Here is a 19,326-nt window from a genome sequence, read left to right on the forward strand (position 1 = left end):
TGCCTCAAATTTTTAAGAATCCAAAATCAGAATAGACGTTTGCATAATTTTATTTAAGACAATACCTTTTCAAGCAAATGCAGTAAAATGAGTATAAATATTTCACACAGGGCTGCCTCTGGCCGCATCTCTTAACTAAGAGGAGAAGTTCACAGAACTGTGTAAACAAAATGTCTGCCAGAGGTGAGAAGAAAACATTAACTTACATTCCCTCCAGTGAGCGTAATTTCTTAGTGAGGCCAGCTGGCATTTTACACAAGTTTACCTGGTGTCAGGCCTGCTGGTAACTGTGTTGTTCTGATTTAGAAATAAAGGATTGACTCAGAGGTGCCTATAAAAATCATTCTGCAGGATGATAAATCCCAACTTTAACACCAAAATAAGTGGTAAACCGTGAGCTCTGGCCGCTGTTTGGACCTCGTGTTAACCAGGTTGCCAGAGCAGCTGGGGCGGAGGTCACCAGGCAGGCTCCTGGATCGGCTGAGCAAACACGGGGCTCTGCTTGATGCCTTAGCCGCCTGCGGAGGAGGCCCCGACTTGGGCCCTGTGCGAATGAATGGTCCAGAAGTCCACAAAGTGGTTTTCGAAATCTGAATAAGAGCTCAGCTATCATCTCCGAAATTGTGGCTCATCAAGTCGAAATTATGAAGAGATCCCGTTTTTCACTTTGTTTTATTGGGAAGCATCCTTAGTGAAACTGACTCTTTCCATAATAAGCTGTCATCGGATACAATTGTTTTGGAATATGGTCTCCGCGTTTGATTGCAGGGTCCGCAGGCTTCAGACGGTAGGAATGCAATGCTTAAGCTTCTTCACTTATTGCCTGCTGGTGTACAAATATAGGATTTGGCAATTTAGCCTAAAGCCTTAGTCTCTCCTGCTATCTACCCCCACTCTGGGAGGTACTGGAGTCACAACCTTCCACAGGCTCTGAGACAAGGGGAGGCCCATAGAACTGAAATCAGAGCCAAGGTGTGGGTCTGCCTCATGCATAATCAACCCACCAAATACAGTCTGATGGACCCCTCGCTTACAGTTGAACTTTGGGCTCCCCACCACTGAAAGAAAAATAAATAAATAACAGCCAAATCCTCATAAATGCTGAAAAGAAGCAGCGGGTAGCAAAAGGCCACTTTAATAATAGGAATAAAAACAAAGCCAAAGCTGGGCACCAAAAGGCTTATCTCCGGAAGAAAAAGAAGAATTAGTGTAAAGAAAGGGATCAAAGCCACTTCTGTACCATGCATCCCCATAGCAGAAGAGAAAGAAAGTTCCAAATCAGAAACCATTCTGACACTCCCCTAGATAATAGAAAACATTGTCTTTTTAAAATCCGCCTGTTAACATATTCTGCCAGCATAGGTTTAGAGTTATTTCTATTTCTCCCTTCAGTATAGGCGTCAGCATCAAAAAAAAAATGTTGATGGAACCACATTCTTTATGGAGGCACACCCACGCTGACCTGTCCCGCAGCGTAATTTCGTTACGAAAACACTTTGCTATTAACTTCCTTCCTAAGTCTTCTTTAATTTAGCAACCTGTCTGTTTAGTGAGGCTGGGGCCGCTCTTTTGGAACACTGAGTGCTCATGAGAAGATTTGAATACATATGCAATGTACACAAGGATAGGTAACGTTTGGTATATTTATAGACCTGTGGGCAACACTTAGGGCCAGCTGTCACTGTAAAACCTGAAAGTATTTAAGTATTTTGAGAGAAGTCAGCTAACTTCATGTGTTCTTGTTTTTGTTTTGGTTTGGTTTTGCCCTCATACAATGTTCAGCCCAAGCAGGAAAGACAAGAGGGATATTTTGCAATGCAACATGTATTCGAGAAAAAGCATCAGTTCATGGTCAGGGTCTTGACCTCAGCACACTGCGTCGTCCAGGCAGCCTGAATTTTGAGAAACCTCTAGTTTCTCCTTTTTCTGCTCTTGCCTTCTGCAGAGGCTGTGTTTAGGCAACCAACTTGAGCAATGGAAACCCAAGTAAGGTAAAAGGTCCCACGGTGGCCACTGGGCTGATTACAAACCAGTCCATCAGGCAACCCACCTCAAAATATCCATAGGCCCTAGCAGACCAATGGGCTACTTATGCCCAAGCACAAGTAGCACAAAAGGAAAATTCCATATGCTCCCATACCTCTTCACCTTCCCCGTTAAGTACAGCCCCCTCCCCCACTGCTTCGTGGTCTTCACCTCCCTACCTACCCCATTAAGTAAGCCCCCTCCCCACTAGCTCCTGGTCTTCACCTTCCCCTCTTAACTACAGCCACCTCTCACCCCCACCCCCCACCTCCTGGCAGACAGTCTCTCCTTTGCTGTCCCGCCCACTGCTCCCTTGCAGTGTATTCAATAAATTCCTATCTCCTTTGTTCCATCTCAAGTTAATTCTTTCACCACCTGCACCGCCCAGCCCCACCCTTTCAGGTTGCCCCACTCTTTCTAAAAAGGTTCTAATGAAAATCAAATGAAATAGCATGATGTAGAAACATTTTGAAAATTGAAATGTTGTGTAACTCTGTACAGAAGAGTTTATGACAACTCCCAAAATTTTTATATAAAGCCATAGAAGTTAACCTGCCTATAGAGATGATTAAAGTAGATCACTTCTTCCACTGAACTTTAAAGAAAACTAAGCCTTCCATACACAGACATGGAAGTAGACATTGTAGGTAGAGGGAACAGAGTGTAAAGCAGGGTGGGAGAATGTATACACGGTTTATTGAAAATGTAGATGGTCATCTTATTCATGGAGACCATGGGACAGATAGTATTAAGAAAGTTGTTGTTTTTGATGTCTGTATGTTAAGTGGCAAAATTTCCTATCTTTTCATTCCAAATGTTAATAACAGCCATACCAACAACTCCTCTCCCAGATGTCACATCTAAATGGGTAAATATTGGGGCTGGGCGGCTCAGTTGGTTAAGTATCCAACTTTTGATTTCCACTCACGTCATGATCTCACAGTTTGTGGGATTGAGCCCCATGTTGGGCTCTGCACTGACATCGCAGAGCCTGCTTGGGATTCTCTCCCTCTCTTTCTGCCCCTCCCCTGCTCGTGCATGCACACAAACTCTCTCTCAAAATAAATAAATAAAAGTTAAAAAAAATAAAAAAATAAATGGGTAAATGTTTACAGCTCAATCTGTATTTTAGCTTTTTATACACAATACTCCTCATACAAGAACTACAACCATAAAAAATTCAAAATTGTTTCCCAATTTCCTTTGCTGTTCTTTGCTATAATGGCTGATATTTTATGTTAATGTTTCTATTGTTTTAATATTCTTGCTTTTTTCATTCATATTCTAAGAGATTACTGTTAGTGGCAACTCATTTGATTTATCATTGAAAGAAAGCACTTGTTCAGAAAGTCAGCACTGGATATTAAATGATGATTGCCTGCAATGAATTCCTTCCCAACATCTGCAAAGACAATTTTGCCTTTTCTTCTTCCACTTAAATCTAAACGAAGAGATCTTAAATATACTTCAATAGGCTTCATTGAACATCTTCTTAAAATCTAGAATGTTAACAGCAGTGACATTTCTAATGCTTAGTTTTCTTGGTTAAAGTGAAATATGCCCGTGTGTACCAAGGTAGCCTTGAAGTATGAAACATACAACCTTACCCTAAAATCCTGGTTAATGCTATACATTTAAAATGTTTCTCTTCCTTTGCATACTATTCTTATATTTATAGAAAGCTTTGTAATGTATCCACTGTTTTCTTTTTAATTCTAGACAGTATTTATTTCCTCTTCACCACTGAGTTGTGAAAATTAAAGCAGGAAATTGTGAAGTTGCTCTTTTAAAATAAACTTTCAAGTTCTTTAAGCCCTCCTCCAAATGGAAATACTTAACGTTAGAAATACTATGTGACAGCTCTAACTGTATTTTTAATGTGTATATTATAGAGTTAATTCCTAACAGTGGGCTGGGGCTTCCTAACATTGAGGCTAAAGCAAACAAGATAATTCTAAATTAAAGCTGACATCTCAAGAGAAAATATAGTATAAACAAAAACCTATTTTATTTTGTCTTTAGAAGAGACCTTATGGTGGCCAGCAAACAGTTCAAAATGTTATGTATGTTCAGTTGTTTTTGTCACCTTTGTGATAGTATCTGCTATTTTATTTGATGCCGACATTGTTTCTGGGTGAAATGAGGAGACCCCAGGCCTTGGAGCCCCAACCCAGCCAGACTTGAAGCAGTTGCCAAAAGTTCTTGGTCTTGTCCTGAGAAGAAATCCAAGGACAGACACGCAGCACAGCAGGTAAGTAACAGAAGCAGGAAAGTACTAAAGCAAAAAGTACACTTTGAGCAATGAAAGCAGGCAGGAGAGAAAGACAGAGAAACCTGCACACCCCGTGGGCTGGTTTCTATCTTTTATTGACAGTAGCTAACTAGGGGAAAGAATATTCATTACTTGGGGTGGACGTACAGGGGCAGCACTGGTGGTCTGGAAGACACGGCATGAGGGCTTCCTCCAGTCATTCTTACATGGTCCTTCCTTTGTTATCTATTCTAAAGAATACATACACTATTTGCATCATGATACTCGTGTAAAATAAGGGGTGCAGGTCTTAGCAAGAACAGAAGCAGGAAAGACTAAAAAGCAGATTTTTACGCAGTCCTTCAAGTTTCCTTGTCTCAATAGCAGAGAACTGTCAAAGCGTGGTATATTTTTAGGAGAACAAATTGTTTGCCAACAGCGGAATGGAGGGATTTGGGGAGCAGTGGCATAAGATGATGATGGAGGTCAAGTGAGACCAGACGGAGAAAACCTGTATCTTCCATTCTAAGAAGACTACAGTTTAGAGATATTATTCTCTAAACTGTATATAGTGGGAAGTGAGAGTCAATATAGCTTCTTAAGCAGAAGGTGAAGGCTAATCACAATGGTGATCGGGACTGTGGGAATGACTAATACTTACAAAGCACATACTGTACTCGGGGCATTATTCTACATGCTCCATGCATTATAATATGATTCATCCCTATGATGATGCCCCACAACAATGTATGTGGTTAGTACTGCAATTTTTCTATTTTACAGATAGGAAAACTGAGGCAGAGAAAATTGAAATAAACTGCCAAAAGTTACTATAGATAGGAGAGCTATGATTTAACCATCACTAGACCATAATGCATCATCACACTTTTGTTTTCAAACAAATTTGGCAGTAGTCTGAAGGATAGATTTAGTGCAAAAGACAATGAACACATTTAAGAGACTATGCATTCATTTAATAAATATATAAAGCACCTACAGTCTATGGGCCTCTAATTTAAATGCTGGAGAAAATAGCGATAGACAAAACAATATCCTTCTTCTCCTGGAGCTATTATTATAGAATAATCTAAAAATGGAAACTATCAATTAAGTTAGAGATAATGTTAGACCAAGAATAGGGAAGCAAATCAGGAGGTATTTAGGACCACGAATGGACAGTCATTGGTAACATGAAAAGTAAGCAGAGACAGAGAGTTGGAAATATGAGAAGAATGTGAGTTTTCTAAATTAGACCATTAGGTAGCATCACAAGATCTGTTTGAAAAGACAGAGAATTTCAGACATGTTGAAATGAAGGTATCTTTGGAACATCCAAATGGGAATATAGGTCCAGAGAGCTTTTTCAAATATTTTTTACTAAATAAGTAAAAATATTTTCACACCATTTTATACACTCTCTTGCCAGTATAAGGAGTTCTAAGATTATATACTATGCACAAATCAGTGCTCCATTAGGAACTGAACACATGCTTATTAAGTGTTTATTAAGGTCAAGAACAGGACCAGGCACTGGAGATCCAGTACTGCACAGAATAGACATGCCCCTGGCTTCCAGCTCAAGACTAAGTATGTGCAAATAAAAATAATGAAGTACCATTATTTACCCATCAGGTAAATGGAAAAGGAAAGAACTAGTAATGCCCACTTTCTGGCAAATATCAGGGGAAACAGACTTTCTGATACACTGTAGGTGAATAGCTATACATTTTTGGAAGGTCATATGCCAATATCTTCTAAAATTCAAAATGGGCAAATTTCTCATCTGGGATACAAAAGCAATGGTACATATTAATATAAGTACAAAGATGTATTGCAAAATTTTGTAAAAGCATACACTGGTTTCAACTTAAATACTCATCAACTGAATAAATTATCATTCAGATAGATCATTTAACACTAAATATCTCTTGAAAGTAATATAAGGATGTATGTGTTTGGGTTTAGAAAGTCGTGCGTGATATAGTAGGTGAATAAAGCACTTATGGAGAATACTATTCCTATTAGAACCTTATTATGGTTTTATGAAGGAAGACTTTATATTTGTATGTATATTTGAATGAACATGGGGGAAAATATGAAGGGAGGCTCGTTCCCCCATTATCTCTTGTGGGTACAACTAGAAAGGAAGTGAGATGCTATTGACTTGTTTTTTTTCATAAATGACTTGTTAACTTTTGTAACCTAAAATACATTTTAAAAAGAAATAAAAGAATATCTTTCATATTTTTAAATATTTATTTATTTCTTTTGAGAGAGAGAGTGAGCAGGGGAAAGACAGAGATAGAGGGAGAAAGGGAATCCCAAGCAGGCTTTGTGCTGTTAGCACAGAGCCTGATGTGGGGCTTGAACTCGTGAACCACAAGATCATAACGTGAGCCAGAATCAAGAGACACTTAACTATCTGGGCACCCCCAGGTGCCCCCATAATAGTTTTAAATAAGAATTTGTTTGATGGTTTGTCCACTCTCACCACTGTTGTTTAACATAGTGCTGGAAGTCCTAGCATCAGCCATCAGACAACAAAAGGAAATCAAAGGCATCAGAATTGGCAAAGAGGAAGTCAAACTTTCACTCTTTGCAGATGACATGATACTCTACATAGAAAACCCGACAGACTCCACCAGAAGCCTACTAGAACTGATCCAAGAATTCAGCCAAGTTGCAGGGTACAAAATCAACGTACAGAAATCGGTTGCAGGTTTATACACCAACAATGAAGCAACAGAAAGAGAAATCATGGAACTGATCCCATTCACAATTGCACACAAAACCATAAAATACCTAGGAATAAACCTAACCAAGGATACAAGAGATCTGTATGATGAAAACTATAGAAAACTTATGAAGGAAATTGAAGAAGACACAAAGAAATGGAAAAACATTCCATGCTCATGGATAGGAAGAATAAATATAGTTAAGATGTCATTACTACCTAAAGCACTCTACACATTCAATGCAATTCCAATCAAAATTGCACCAGCATACTTCTCAAAACTAGAACAAACTATCCAAAAATTTGTATGGAACCACAAAAGACCCCGAATAGCCAAAGTAATACTGAAAAATAAAACCAAAACGGGAGGTATCACCATCCCAGACTTCAGCCTCTACTACAAAGCTGTCATCCTCAAGACAGTATGGTATTGGCACAAAAACAGACACATAGACCAATGGAACAGAATTGAGAACTCAGAAGTGGACCCAAAAGTATACAGCCAACTGATCTTTGACAAAGCAGGAAAGAATATCCAATGGAAAAAAGACAGCCTTTTTAACAGATGGTGTTGGGAGAACTGGACAGCAACATGCAGAAGAATGAAACTAGATCATTTTCTCACACCATGCACAAAAATCAACTCAAAATGGATAAAGGACCTGAACGTGAGACAGGAAACTATCAACACCCTAGAGGAGAAAGCAGGAAACAACCTCCTTGACCTCCACCGCAGCAACTTCTTACTTGACACATCCCCAAAAGCAAGGGAATCAAGAGCAAAAATAAACTGTTGGGACCTCATCAAGATTAAAAGCTTCTGCACAGCCAAGGAAACAACCCAGAAAATTAATAGGCAACCAACGGAATGGGAAAAGATAGTTGCAAATGACATATCAGATAAAGGGTTAATATCCAGAATCTATAAGGAACTCACCAAACTACACGCCCGAAAAACAAACAACCCAGTGAAGAAATGGGCAGAAGACATGAACAGACACTTCTCCAAAGAGGACATCCAGATGGCCAACAGACACATGAAACGATGCTCAGCATCCCTCCTCATCAGGGAAATACAAATCAAAACCACACTGAGATACCACCTCACGCCAGTCAGAGTGGCTAAAATGAGCAAATCAGAGAACTCTAGATGCTGGCGAGGATGTGGAGAAACGGGCACCCTCCTACACTGTTGGTGGGAATGTAAACTGGTACAGCCCCTCTGGAAAACAGTGTGGAGGTTCCTCAGGAAACTAACAATAGAACTCCCTTATGACCCAGCAATAGCACTGCTAGGAATTTACCCAAGGGATACAGAAATGCTGAGGCATAGGAGCACATGTACCCCAATGTTCATAGCAGCACTCTCCACAATAGCTAAAACATGGAAAGAGCCTAAGTGTCCATCAACAGATGAATGGATCAAGAAGATGTGGTTTATCTATACCATGGAATACTACATGGCAATGAGAAACAATGAAATCTGGCCATGTGTAGCAACATGGATGGACCTTGAGGGTGTTATGCTGAGAGAAATAAGTCAGGCAGAGAAGGACAAATATCATATGTTTGCATGTATAGGAGGATTAGGAGAAACTTAACTGAGGAACAAGGGGGAGAAGAAGGGGGGAAATGGTGGGGGAAAGGGAGAGAGCAAACCATGAGAGACTCTTTTTTTTTCTCTTTTTTTTTTTACAAATAGTTTATTGTCAAATTAGTTTCCACATAACACCCAGTGCTCATCCCCACAAGTGCCCTCCGCCATGCCCATCCCCCCTCCCCCCACATCCATCAGTCCTCAGTTTTCGTCAGCATTCAAGAGTCTCCCATGGGGATGGGCATGGAGGAGGGCACTTGTGGGGATGAGCACTGGGTGTTATGTGGAAACTAATTTGACAATAAACTATTCGTAAAAAAAAAGAATTTGTTTGATGGTTTAAAGAAAGAAACTTGGAGGATTGAAGTGGGATCAAAGAATCTATCCTAACATAATTAGCAAAAATTAGTATATATATCTGGAGTCCTTATGAAAATATTTGCATATTCTATAATAAACCAAAATGAAATGCTTTTAATTTTTATTAAACTCTTAATTTGTGATGTTTCATATTATATTGTTTATATTACGTTATGCTTATCACAAATGTCTAACAAAAAATTTTAAAAGAATAACAACTAAATGGGAAAATTTCATTATTTATTTATTTATTTATTTATTTTTTGAAATTCTTGACTTCTTTCCTGGGTCATAATCCATAATCTGCATAAAATAGATAATATTTGTTAAATCAAAACCAAGGTTAAAATTTGGAAATGGGTCGAGGTGGGGAATGGGGAGGACAGCAATCTGGTTTTCTTAAGGCGAAATGGTAAGGATTTCTTTAAATAGACACTTTATTACATCCACAGGCGATAAAATCCCAGAGCTACTGTTAGGCACGTAAATGCAGACCCTGCTAAATATTTAATGTTGTCGAGATTGTGCGACTCCAGCATGGTTTTGAGGCCGGCGACCTCAGTGTCTATCTTCCGGTCGGTCTGGGTGACAGCCCGATATGCTGGGCATGCAATGCCACCATTTCTGTCCTCATTTCCAGCAGCTTCCTTTCATTCAACGAATACAATTCCTTCACTCTGCTCTTTTCTAGATTGAACTCTAATTTGGTATCTGTTCGGACTTTGACCACTTCATCCATTATTTGTTGTTTTAACCGATGTAGCTCGAGGTTCATTTTCTCATTTTCTGCTCTGAGGGCTGAAAATTCACTCTTCTCCAAGATAATCATATCTTTGGGGCGCCTGGGTGGCTTAGCCGGTTAAGCGTCCGACTTTCGCTTGGGTCATGATCTCACGGTTCGTGGGTTCGAGCCCCGCGTAGGGCTCTGTGCTGACAGCCAGCTCAGAGCCTGGAGCCTGTTTCAGAGTCTGTGATTCCCTCTCTCTCTGACCCTCCCCTGCTCATGCTGTCTCTATCTCTCTCCTAGAAATAAATAAAACATTTAAAAAAAAAAAAAAGATAATCATATCTTTTTTTCACATTGGCAATCTGAGACATTAGTTGCTGAACAGTGATCTCCTGCTGCATCTTCGTGACCATATCCTTATAGACGATATCCATGTTGGCATCCGTGATCTTGACCAATGCAGAGACGGTGATTTCGGCTTGCTGCGTGGTAAACCCATTTTCTTGGAGTAAGCACACTAAGGCATGGGTGTCGAAGTAGAACTTCCTGTTCCCGCAAGAGGCGAAGTCCCCCCCTTTTTTGCTCCACATCTCTCCAGCTGCAGGCTCCCAGCAGAGAGGCTTAGCTCTCTCCGGGAGGAAGCGAGGGCGGCCACTCGGCTGTGCCTCCGGCCAGGGGGACGCAGGGCCCCGCGAGCGAGCGCTCCCGGTCCGCGAGGGGCCGGCGCGGGGCGAAAATTTCATCATTTGAACATGCACCTCTACTGTTGACAGCTTTTTATTTTTTATTTTTATTTTTTTTAATATTTATTTATTTCTGATAGACAGAGCATGAGCAGGGGAGGAGCAGAGAGAGAGAGGGAGACACGGAATCCAAAACAGGCTCCAGGCTCTGAGCTGTCAGCACAGAGCCTGACGCAGGGCTTTAACCCACTAACCGTGAGATCAGGACCTGAGCTGAAGTCAGATGTTCAACCAACTGAGCCACCCCGGCACCCCGACAGCTTTTTATCTTAACAGCATGTTCCCCCTCATAGAAAAGGCACCATATTATCATGGAGAAAAATCTTAGAAACACAGAAAAGCACCAAGAAGAACACAAACATGTCCTGCATCTTATTATCTACATCCATTTTTTTTTGACAGTGTCGTGTATATCCTTCCAAGAACTCTTCCAGCGATCCATTTATCTATCATCTAGTTAATTGTACACAATTTTTAAAGTCTATTTATTTTGAGAGAGAGAGAGAGCAAGAGAGAGAGAGAACACACTCCAAGCAGGCTCTGCGCTGTCAGTGCAAAGACCAACATGACCATGAGATCATGGCCTGAGCCAAAATTAAGAGTCAGAACGTTTACCAACTGAGCCACCCAAGCACCCCAATTGTACATAATTTTTCAAATAAAAAACTCACACATAGGTTTATAAGATGCTTTTCCTTTTCACTTGAGTGTATCAGGAACATTTTCTTGTGTCTCCTACAATACTATTTTTATTAGTCACAGAGCATTCCTTTGAGTAGATATGTAATAACTTACTCAGCTAGTTTTCTGTGACTAGATATTTGGGCTGATAAGTTTTAGCAGAAACAAAATATGCACAACACTTCTAGCTAAATTTTCATTAATGTTTTTTAATACAGTTTCCGTTATTGCTTTTTCATTTTTTTTTAAGATAAAGATACATTTTCTTAGTGGATTTAAGATTGTGTTTGGTAAGGATGACTCAAACTTAAAAGGATATTGGCAACTCCTGAGTCTTACACAAGGGAAAACAAACTGATACAGATGGTATGTGGGAACTGGGTCTTTGAGGATACCAGAGAGCAAAGTCACTGGAACTTTACAAAGACCTACACCATCACACTGTGACCAGCGGCAAAGATGCCCCAGGACCCCGTAGCTAGTTCTTCATTTTGCAGTGGACTTGAATGAAATGATAGTTATTTTTTTCTTTTTTTAAAAACAATTTTTTAATGTTTATTTTTTGAGAGACAGAGAGAGAGCACAAGCAGGGGAGGGGCAGAGAGAGGGAGACAGAATCCAAAGCAGGCTCTAGGCTCTGAGCTGTCAGCACAGAGCCCGATGCGGGGCTTGAACTCACGAACCATGAGATCGTGACCTGAGCCAAAGTCAGACGCTCAACCTACTGAGACACCTGGGCGCCCCGATAATTATTGATCCAACAAACTATAATAACTTTCCCCAGGCCCTTGGGGACTGTTGTGCAAATGTGTCCTTGGGGACCCTTAAATACTGCTTATTAATGGCTTGACAAGCCTAATGGCTCTGAAGGAGCCATTAAAGACCATGGTGTAAATCCTTTTGAGTTCTTACTTCTTAGACCCAACCTGTGGGAGACTGTCCCACATGCACCGTATCAGGCTGCTCAGAGGAAGAAGTGATAACCTAACTTCTGAACGGTACATCCATAGCATCCAGAACCAATGGGCAATTCCCTCTGAAATTCATTTCTTCTTCCACTTTACTCCATTTATACATTTAAATGGAGTACATACATGTATTTAATTCATCCTCTTAGACGTTTAAAAATAGTGTGTACATTTCCTTAGGAGCGATATCTCTAATTTTTCTGATCCATTTCTATATATTTTAGAATATAGTGAAAAGTCTTGGGTACTTATTACATAGTCTTTACGATGACTGGAATGAAGTCTGAAAAATGTATTTCTACAATATTGACATTGCTAAATATTCTATTATTGATTGTCAACCATATCAACATAGTCCAACTAGTAAAAACTTTTAATCCTCATCAATCCTGGGGGTTTTATGAGCCATGGGATCTCTTCACTGGCACATTTCCAACTAGTCCCCCAAATGGCATTGCAGCAGTAAACCTCTGAGCAGACTTTCACTTGGGCCCCACAGAATGCTCAAGTCGAGCAAGTCTTTGTTTCGTAACCAAGTTCCATGGAGACACTTACGGAGGCCAAATTACAGTGTTTTGTCAGCACAGATCTCATTCTGAGTTATCTTCTTTGTTTTACAAATCTAATCTGGAGGACCAAACTTCCAAGGCCTGTGATATGTTGCCGGAGGAGCACACGAGGGTTTAAATTGCATCTTTTCAATGCGTTCTGGCACCACAGCCTGAAGCCAATACTAGTTTTTTAACTGGCAACCTGCCTCCCACGAATGGAGGAAGCAGATTGCCTCTTTGCTGAGTACTTAGACAAGGTACTGATATAATAACAGTGGACAAGCAGCTGGGCGCGGGGCTGTCAGCCTGTCACACACTGACAAATCTGTTGTTCATATTCAGGCCGGACGTGTGCTTGCTGGCCATCAGTATCATCCATCTAGCGCAGGGTGTGAGGGGTAGCCTCTCCCCCGCGCCCATGGACCAAATGCTGTTATTACATCTTTCTGAAGGATCTCAACTAAACAACTCATTTGCTTTTTTATGATGGGGCTGGCAAATGAGACAAGTAAGATAGCCTGCTCAATTTTTGTTTCTCGTTCTTCGTTCAACACACCAACACAGCCTGGATTGCCATTTCACGTCACATACATAAAATCATAACTCTAAATGGCTCCACGCTGCTCTTCTGAAAATCCATGTAAAGGAAGGAAGGGCAAATAAGAGAAATAAGAAATTAAAGCATTGCTGTTTGAGGGGAAATAAATCATGTGAACACAACATGGGGTGAGTTCTTTTGTTTTTGTGTTTCTTTCTTTCTTTTTCCTTTCTTTTCTCTTTGTCTTTTAGTTTTCAGGCAGTGCTGACTTTCAGAATGATCTCTAACAAATTTCCCCTAGAGCCACTGAATTTGTAACACTCAGACTCTCACTCTCTCTGCAGATTCATTTCAGGCTGAATGTGAAGCCCACCTGAGACTAAATTTACAATTCCCTGGCCAAACCATATCTATATTTATATGGGCCTTTGTAAATCAATGAAATATATTTTCTTTTTTAAATGCGAGCATTTGGGGGAATTTAAAAGTGATTGAAGCTATATCCCAGAGTTTCTGATATGATGCCATTTACCGTTTGTTGGTCCTTATCTGAAAAAGCAAAATTCTGGCTATGGATTATTGATTTGTATCAGGTAAACAGTGTGTGTGTGTGTGTGTGTGTGTGTGTGTGTATGTAAATAGATTTCTCATTTATCATTTTTTTCTTCTCTCATGGAGAGCCTAAGAGTTCTTTCTTCTGAGGAAATATTTTGTGCAATATTTCAGATAATCTGACCAATCACACTCACAAAAATGTGCACTAATACAAGGAGTCAAAACAACACATTAAATTAAAGGCACAAATGATGCTAAAATGCCATATTAACATTTTGGCATTAAAAAATTTCATATTCCTAAGGTTATCAACAATACACCACTGCAGTTTGCAATTTAATGTTTTTATTTTTATATTTTTTATTTGAGAAAGAGTGTGTGTGAAAGAGAGACAGAAACAGAGAGAAGGCATGCAAGCAGGTGGGGTGGGGGGGCAAAGGGAGAGAGAGAGAATCCTAAGTAGGGTCCACACTCAACCTGGAGCCCAACTCGGGGCTTGATCCCAGGACCCTGGGATCATGGGCTGAGCTGAAATCAAGAGTTGGACACTCAACCGACTGACCACCCATGTGCCCCAGATATTTAATTTTAAAAATTCTTTTAGGTTAAACACACCTTTGTCTTGTCAAGAAGAATTTGTTAAGACAATAATAATATTTAATATTTATGGAATTCTCACTGTATGGTAGAATTTTGCTTTTCTGTTTCCTTTGCTTTACATTTATTTTGTAAATGGTGGAGTATTAGAAGAAAACCGTTAAAAATGCAAATGAAAAAGCAGAAAGAAGTTTTCATCTCTTGTTCGCTACCTACAATGACTATTATGACTACATAATGATTCTTGTACAAACACAGAAATTAAGGAGTGATATTTACTACTGATTTTCCTAAAATTCGTTAAAGGACATGAACTTTCAAGGATTACAAAGGAAGCAAAATACAGTAGTTAAAATTATATTTAAAGGGAATACATTTAAATTAATTATATAGGCAGGTGAGGAAAAATGGATACTGAGTAATGGCCTGTTATTTAGGAAATGCAGTTTCCGAGTCTGTTTCTAGAGTAGCACAATGAGAATGTACTCTTAACTGGGATATCTTCAATTCCTAGAAATATTATTATTCTCTCGATTTACCTTGGTTTAAAGTATAACATAGCTTTAAGCAAGTATTTTACTCTGTTACAATGTGTTCCCCACATTTTTTATGGGTCTGAATGAGAAGAAAAGTGAAAATATGCTCTGTTTAAATCAGTAGTGCAGAAAAAGTATGAAGGATTGATTCATACTTTGGAAATGAATTTATCCTAATAGAAAATAAGCCATAAATACTCAAGAGGGCCAAATAACTCATGTCAACTTTAATAATATCCACCTTAACTCCTCTATATATTCTCAAGTTTTAAGATTGTGCCTATTTTTGAATACAGTCAAGATGCATTCCCCATCCTTATAAGATTTCTGGGTGTTCTTTATTCGGTCCTGAGACTCTACTGATTTTTGACTGACAGAAAGATGACCTAATAAACCATCACTACAAACTAATTAATCACTTTGAATACAACACTAAATTGGCAGGCATAAAAAGGCAAATGAGATGGGTGTTGAGGACCATTTTCAAATGACCCTAGTGAAAAGCTAAGTACAGATTTAATTTTTCGTTGCTACTACCTTCTGCATGTCCACGGGGCAACTGGTTCAAATGTACGCTTTCATCCTCTCTCCCTACGCCCGCCCGCCGGGCTCTCCCAACAAACGTTCAGTGTCTGAATGAAACCGCCCCAGGAACCAACAAGTATTTGCTGAGCCCTGGGATCAGACTGCAGCAGGGCCGCCAGCTACAGGGATAACACGTCAAGTTTTCACGTAAAGTCCCAGATCCCCCCTCCCCCGGTCTGTCTCCGCTTCCGCAGCACCCTGTCCATATTCCTATAACGGCATAATGACCTTTTATATGTCTGTGGTCTCCGTACAGGAATATCTATTATTCATCTCTGTACCCTCTGCACGTGGCATAGTATCTGGCGCTTGATACTTGTGTAATAAATGCATACTGTCTAGAACAAAAGATGGTGGTTTTCAGTTACCTTTTCTATTTGAAATGACGATTTCTCTGCATTTTCACACGGATGCAATGAAGTCAAAAAGAGTACTATTTGGGCTAGAAAGACAGTGGTCCTTAATAGAATCAAGATCTCTTGTTCATTGCTTTTTGTTTTATTTTTTTATTTTTAATGTTTTATTTATTTTTGAGAGAGAGAGAGAGAGAACAAACAGGGAAGGGGCATAGAAAGAGGGGGACAGGGGCGCCTGGGTGGCTTAGTCGGTTAAGCGTCTGACTTTCGCTTAGGTCATGATCTCGCGGTTCGTGGGTTCGAGCCCCGCGTCGGGCTCTGTGCTGACTGCCAGCTCAGAGCCTGGAGCCTATTTCAGAGTCTGTGTCTCCCTCTCTCTCTGACCCTCCCCTGCTCACACTGTCTCTCTCTCTCTCCTAGAAATAAATAAAAATATTAAAAAAAAAAAAAAGAAAGAAAGAAAGAAAGAAAGAGGGGGACAAAGAATCCATGAAGCAGGCTCTAGGTTCTGAGCTGTCAGCACAGAGCCCAACATGGGGCTTGACCCACTGAACCACAAGATCATGACCTGAACCAACGTTGGACGCTTAACCTAATGAGCTACCCAGGCATCTCTGTTTGTTTGTTTTAAAAAAGAGAAAAATTTTAAAAAGGGAAAAAAAGAAGTATCTTGGTCAGTCTTACCACTAAGCCAACTTAATGCCACCCACCTGATCCTGGAAGACTGAGACACTCTAGTTTTGTCAATTTCATATGCACCGGATGATTTAGTGACATAGGATCCTCTTGGGCTTTCACCCCTTGCTATTTATGCACCACCAGTAATATTTCCATTACTCTGGTCCCACCAATCTCTGGGATTAGCAGCTCTGTTAAAGGGGAAAAGATTTTTTTTTAGTATAAAGCAGAGATTTCTTCAATCCATTCAAGACATATATCTCACCAAGTCCCCCAACCACTCTTCCTTTGCTGTTTATCTCAAAAGGAACAGACACAGTCCTCCAGGAATCTACCTCATTTGCCACCATCTCCACTTCCAAGTCACTCGAGCACACAGAGAATGCCTCCATCTTTTGTGCTACGTGCATTATACGATCAAAGTCCCAAAGGTGGTGGTGTATGACCCTGCAGGACCAAGAAAACATTTTGTAGATGCCCTCTGTTCCCACTTGCAACAAGTAACCTCTCATGGTTTATCTGATAATTCATCTTTTCACCTCAGGCCTAAAAATAAATAAGGACAAAAAAAATCAACATGGGGGACAGTCCAAAGAGACACAACACTCGTAATGTATTACTTTGGAAGGGCTCTCCCCACCCCCAGCTCTATCCTGAGCTGGCCTCCCTCTGCCTCCCAGTGTTGCCTGAGGTAGCTTTTGTCTGCTGTTCTGTTCATGGCTGGCTGCCTGTGCTGGATGAGAGGGTCCCGGGGATCTGTCTGCTGAACTCCAAACACAGACATCCCTCCAACCAGACAAGCTGTGGCTTCCCGGGATACTAATGAGCCCCCAGCTATTTCCTGGGTCTCCCTTTTCCCATCCCCCCCCTTCTCTGCCTTCCTGCCCCCACCCCCAGTCCAGCACTGTCCCTTCAGCTCCCTCTCCTCCCTGCTTTTATCCAAGCTGCTCAGAGACAGAGAAGGGAGAGAGGAATTATTTATTGTGCGTCTGTTTAAAATGAAAGGCTTTTACATTTTAATGAGCACTAAATAGGTGCGAGGAAATATTGTTCATTAGCTGTAATCTGCGGAATTGCTTGAGTGAACTTCCTTCGGAGGCTGCTTTAAACGGTTCACTCAAGTAAAGCAGTTTGTATGGTAATTAAGGGAGCATTTTTCTGTCAACATCTGTGCTGCTATTTATAACAGGGGAGGTAGCTGCGAGCAACACCGAGGAGCAGCAAGGGGTAGGTGCTCAAAGACGCAGGTGGGGTGGGGCTGCCACTTGGGTCGGTGGTGCCGCAACTGTTCCTTCGTGGCACCTTTACGTCCGCGACAGGCTCCTTTTTCTTGCTTTCCTTCCTCTCAATGTCTAATAATTCTTTTAAAGAAATCCGCTCCCACTCTTCCCAGCGAGAAGGATTCTCTCTCTGACGTCTCTTCGTTAATCACACCCCTCACTTGGCAGCCCAGGCAGGGAGGCGCAAGTGGGCTTCAGCTTTGTCACATGGTTTCCCTCGGGGTGTCACCCATCTTTCTCTCCGTCGCCCCGCCACGCACTTACAGTGGCCGCAGGATCCCGGCACCAGAACCTGCGACTCCAGCGCAGGCCGAGAACTCTGGAACACGAAGAACCAAAACGGGTATTTCCAACTCTTGTTCCCGCAGGGAGCCAGCCTCTCTCTGCGACGCGTGCTGTATCCCGAGTTCCAGCCCACCCAGCGGCCAGTCTGGTTTGATGTTTCCCTTAAGGGCTTTGTAGGACTGTTTGCTTTCTCCCCAGCCAAAGGAAGGCCTGGCTTTGCAACCCCTCACACTAGAGAGACCCGGAAGAGGGTGCCAATCTGGCAAGTTCCAGGGAGAGGCAGCTAGGGCAAAGGGGGTTCTTTAGAAGGGTGGCCTGGCTCTGCTGACGCCAGGACCCGGAAAACAAGAGCAGGCAATCCACAGAGGCGAGGAGCGCGTGGGAGGGCTGGCCCCGGGCGCCGGTGACCTTGAGGTCAGGGCTGGCGCGGCCCGTGCTCCACCGTTTGAAGGGACCAGAGAGCGAGTCGGAACCACAACCCTCGGAGGAGTGGGAATCAGTGAACATACAGTTCAAGCAGAAAGTTGTGTGGGGAGAATAAGGCAAGGGCTCCGTTCTTGGGTCCAATGAGCTACGAGGTGGAACCCAAACCAGCAGCCACCCCAGCTGGATATGCTGCCCTCAAACAAACGGCAGGTCTTCTACAGTCTTCTCTCACTGAGGGCAGAAAGATTCCAAAATTCTCAAAAAGAGCAGTTACTTTTCCTAGCTGTGACGTTTATGACAATTGAGGGACAAGGGGTCAAACTGATCTTTACCATTGAAGAAAGATCATTTACCATCTAGACTGGGATTCTTAAATGCAAGGAAAATATTCTATTTAGTTCTCTGTGTCTTTCTTTACCATTGAAGAAAGATCATTTACCATCTAGACTGGGATTCTTAAATGCAAGGAAAATATTCTATTTAGTTCTCTGTGTCTTTCTTTCTTTCTTTCCTTCTTTCTTTTTTTCTTTGTCTTTCTGTCTTTCTCTTTTTTTTTACTCTTTTTCTCTCTCTCTTTCCCTCTTTATTTTTTCCTTCTTTCTTCATCTTTTCCTTCTTTCCTCCCTCCTCCTTTCCATCTCTCCCTTCTTTCCCTCCCCTCCCCTCTCCCTCTCTCTCCTCCCCTCCCCTTCCTTTTCCTTCCCTTCCCCTCCCTTCCCTTTCTTTTCCTTCCCTTTCCTTTCCTTTCCCTCCTTCCCTTTCTCACTTTCCCTTCCTTCCTTCCCCCTCCTTCCTTCCTTCCCCCTCCTTCCTACCCTTCTCTTTCTTTCTTTCTTTCTTTCTTTCTTTCTTT

At 41.3% G+C, this 19,326-nt stretch overlaps 1 protein-coding gene across 1 annotated transcript; it reads right to left on the reverse strand.

Annotated features, from left to right (window-relative positions):
* Positions 1-9,293: 9,293 nt before the first annotated feature.
* On the reverse strand, positions 9,294-18,554 carry LOC120243659 (mitochondrial calcium uniporter regulator 1-like). The gene is given in 9 exon segments (XM_039249896.1): positions 9,294-9,565; positions 9,568-9,802; positions 10,042-10,283; positions 10,286-10,360; positions 10,363-10,467; positions 15,459-15,567; positions 16,818-16,929; positions 18,027-18,278; positions 18,385-18,554. Coding segments are annotated over 9 exon segments (1,458 nt in total). The 3' UTR covers positions 9,294-9,407.
* Positions 18,555-19,326: the final 772 nt, after the last annotated feature.

This window comes from Hyaena hyaena, unplaced genomic scaffold (genome assembly GCF_003009895.1).
Source record: "Hyaena hyaena isolate Hyena2069 unplaced genomic scaffold, ASM300989v1 scaffold_349, whole genome shotgun sequence".
In the NCBI taxonomy this organism is placed as follows: domain Eukaryota; kingdom Metazoa; phylum Chordata; class Mammalia; order Carnivora; family Hyaenidae; genus Hyaena; species Hyaena hyaena.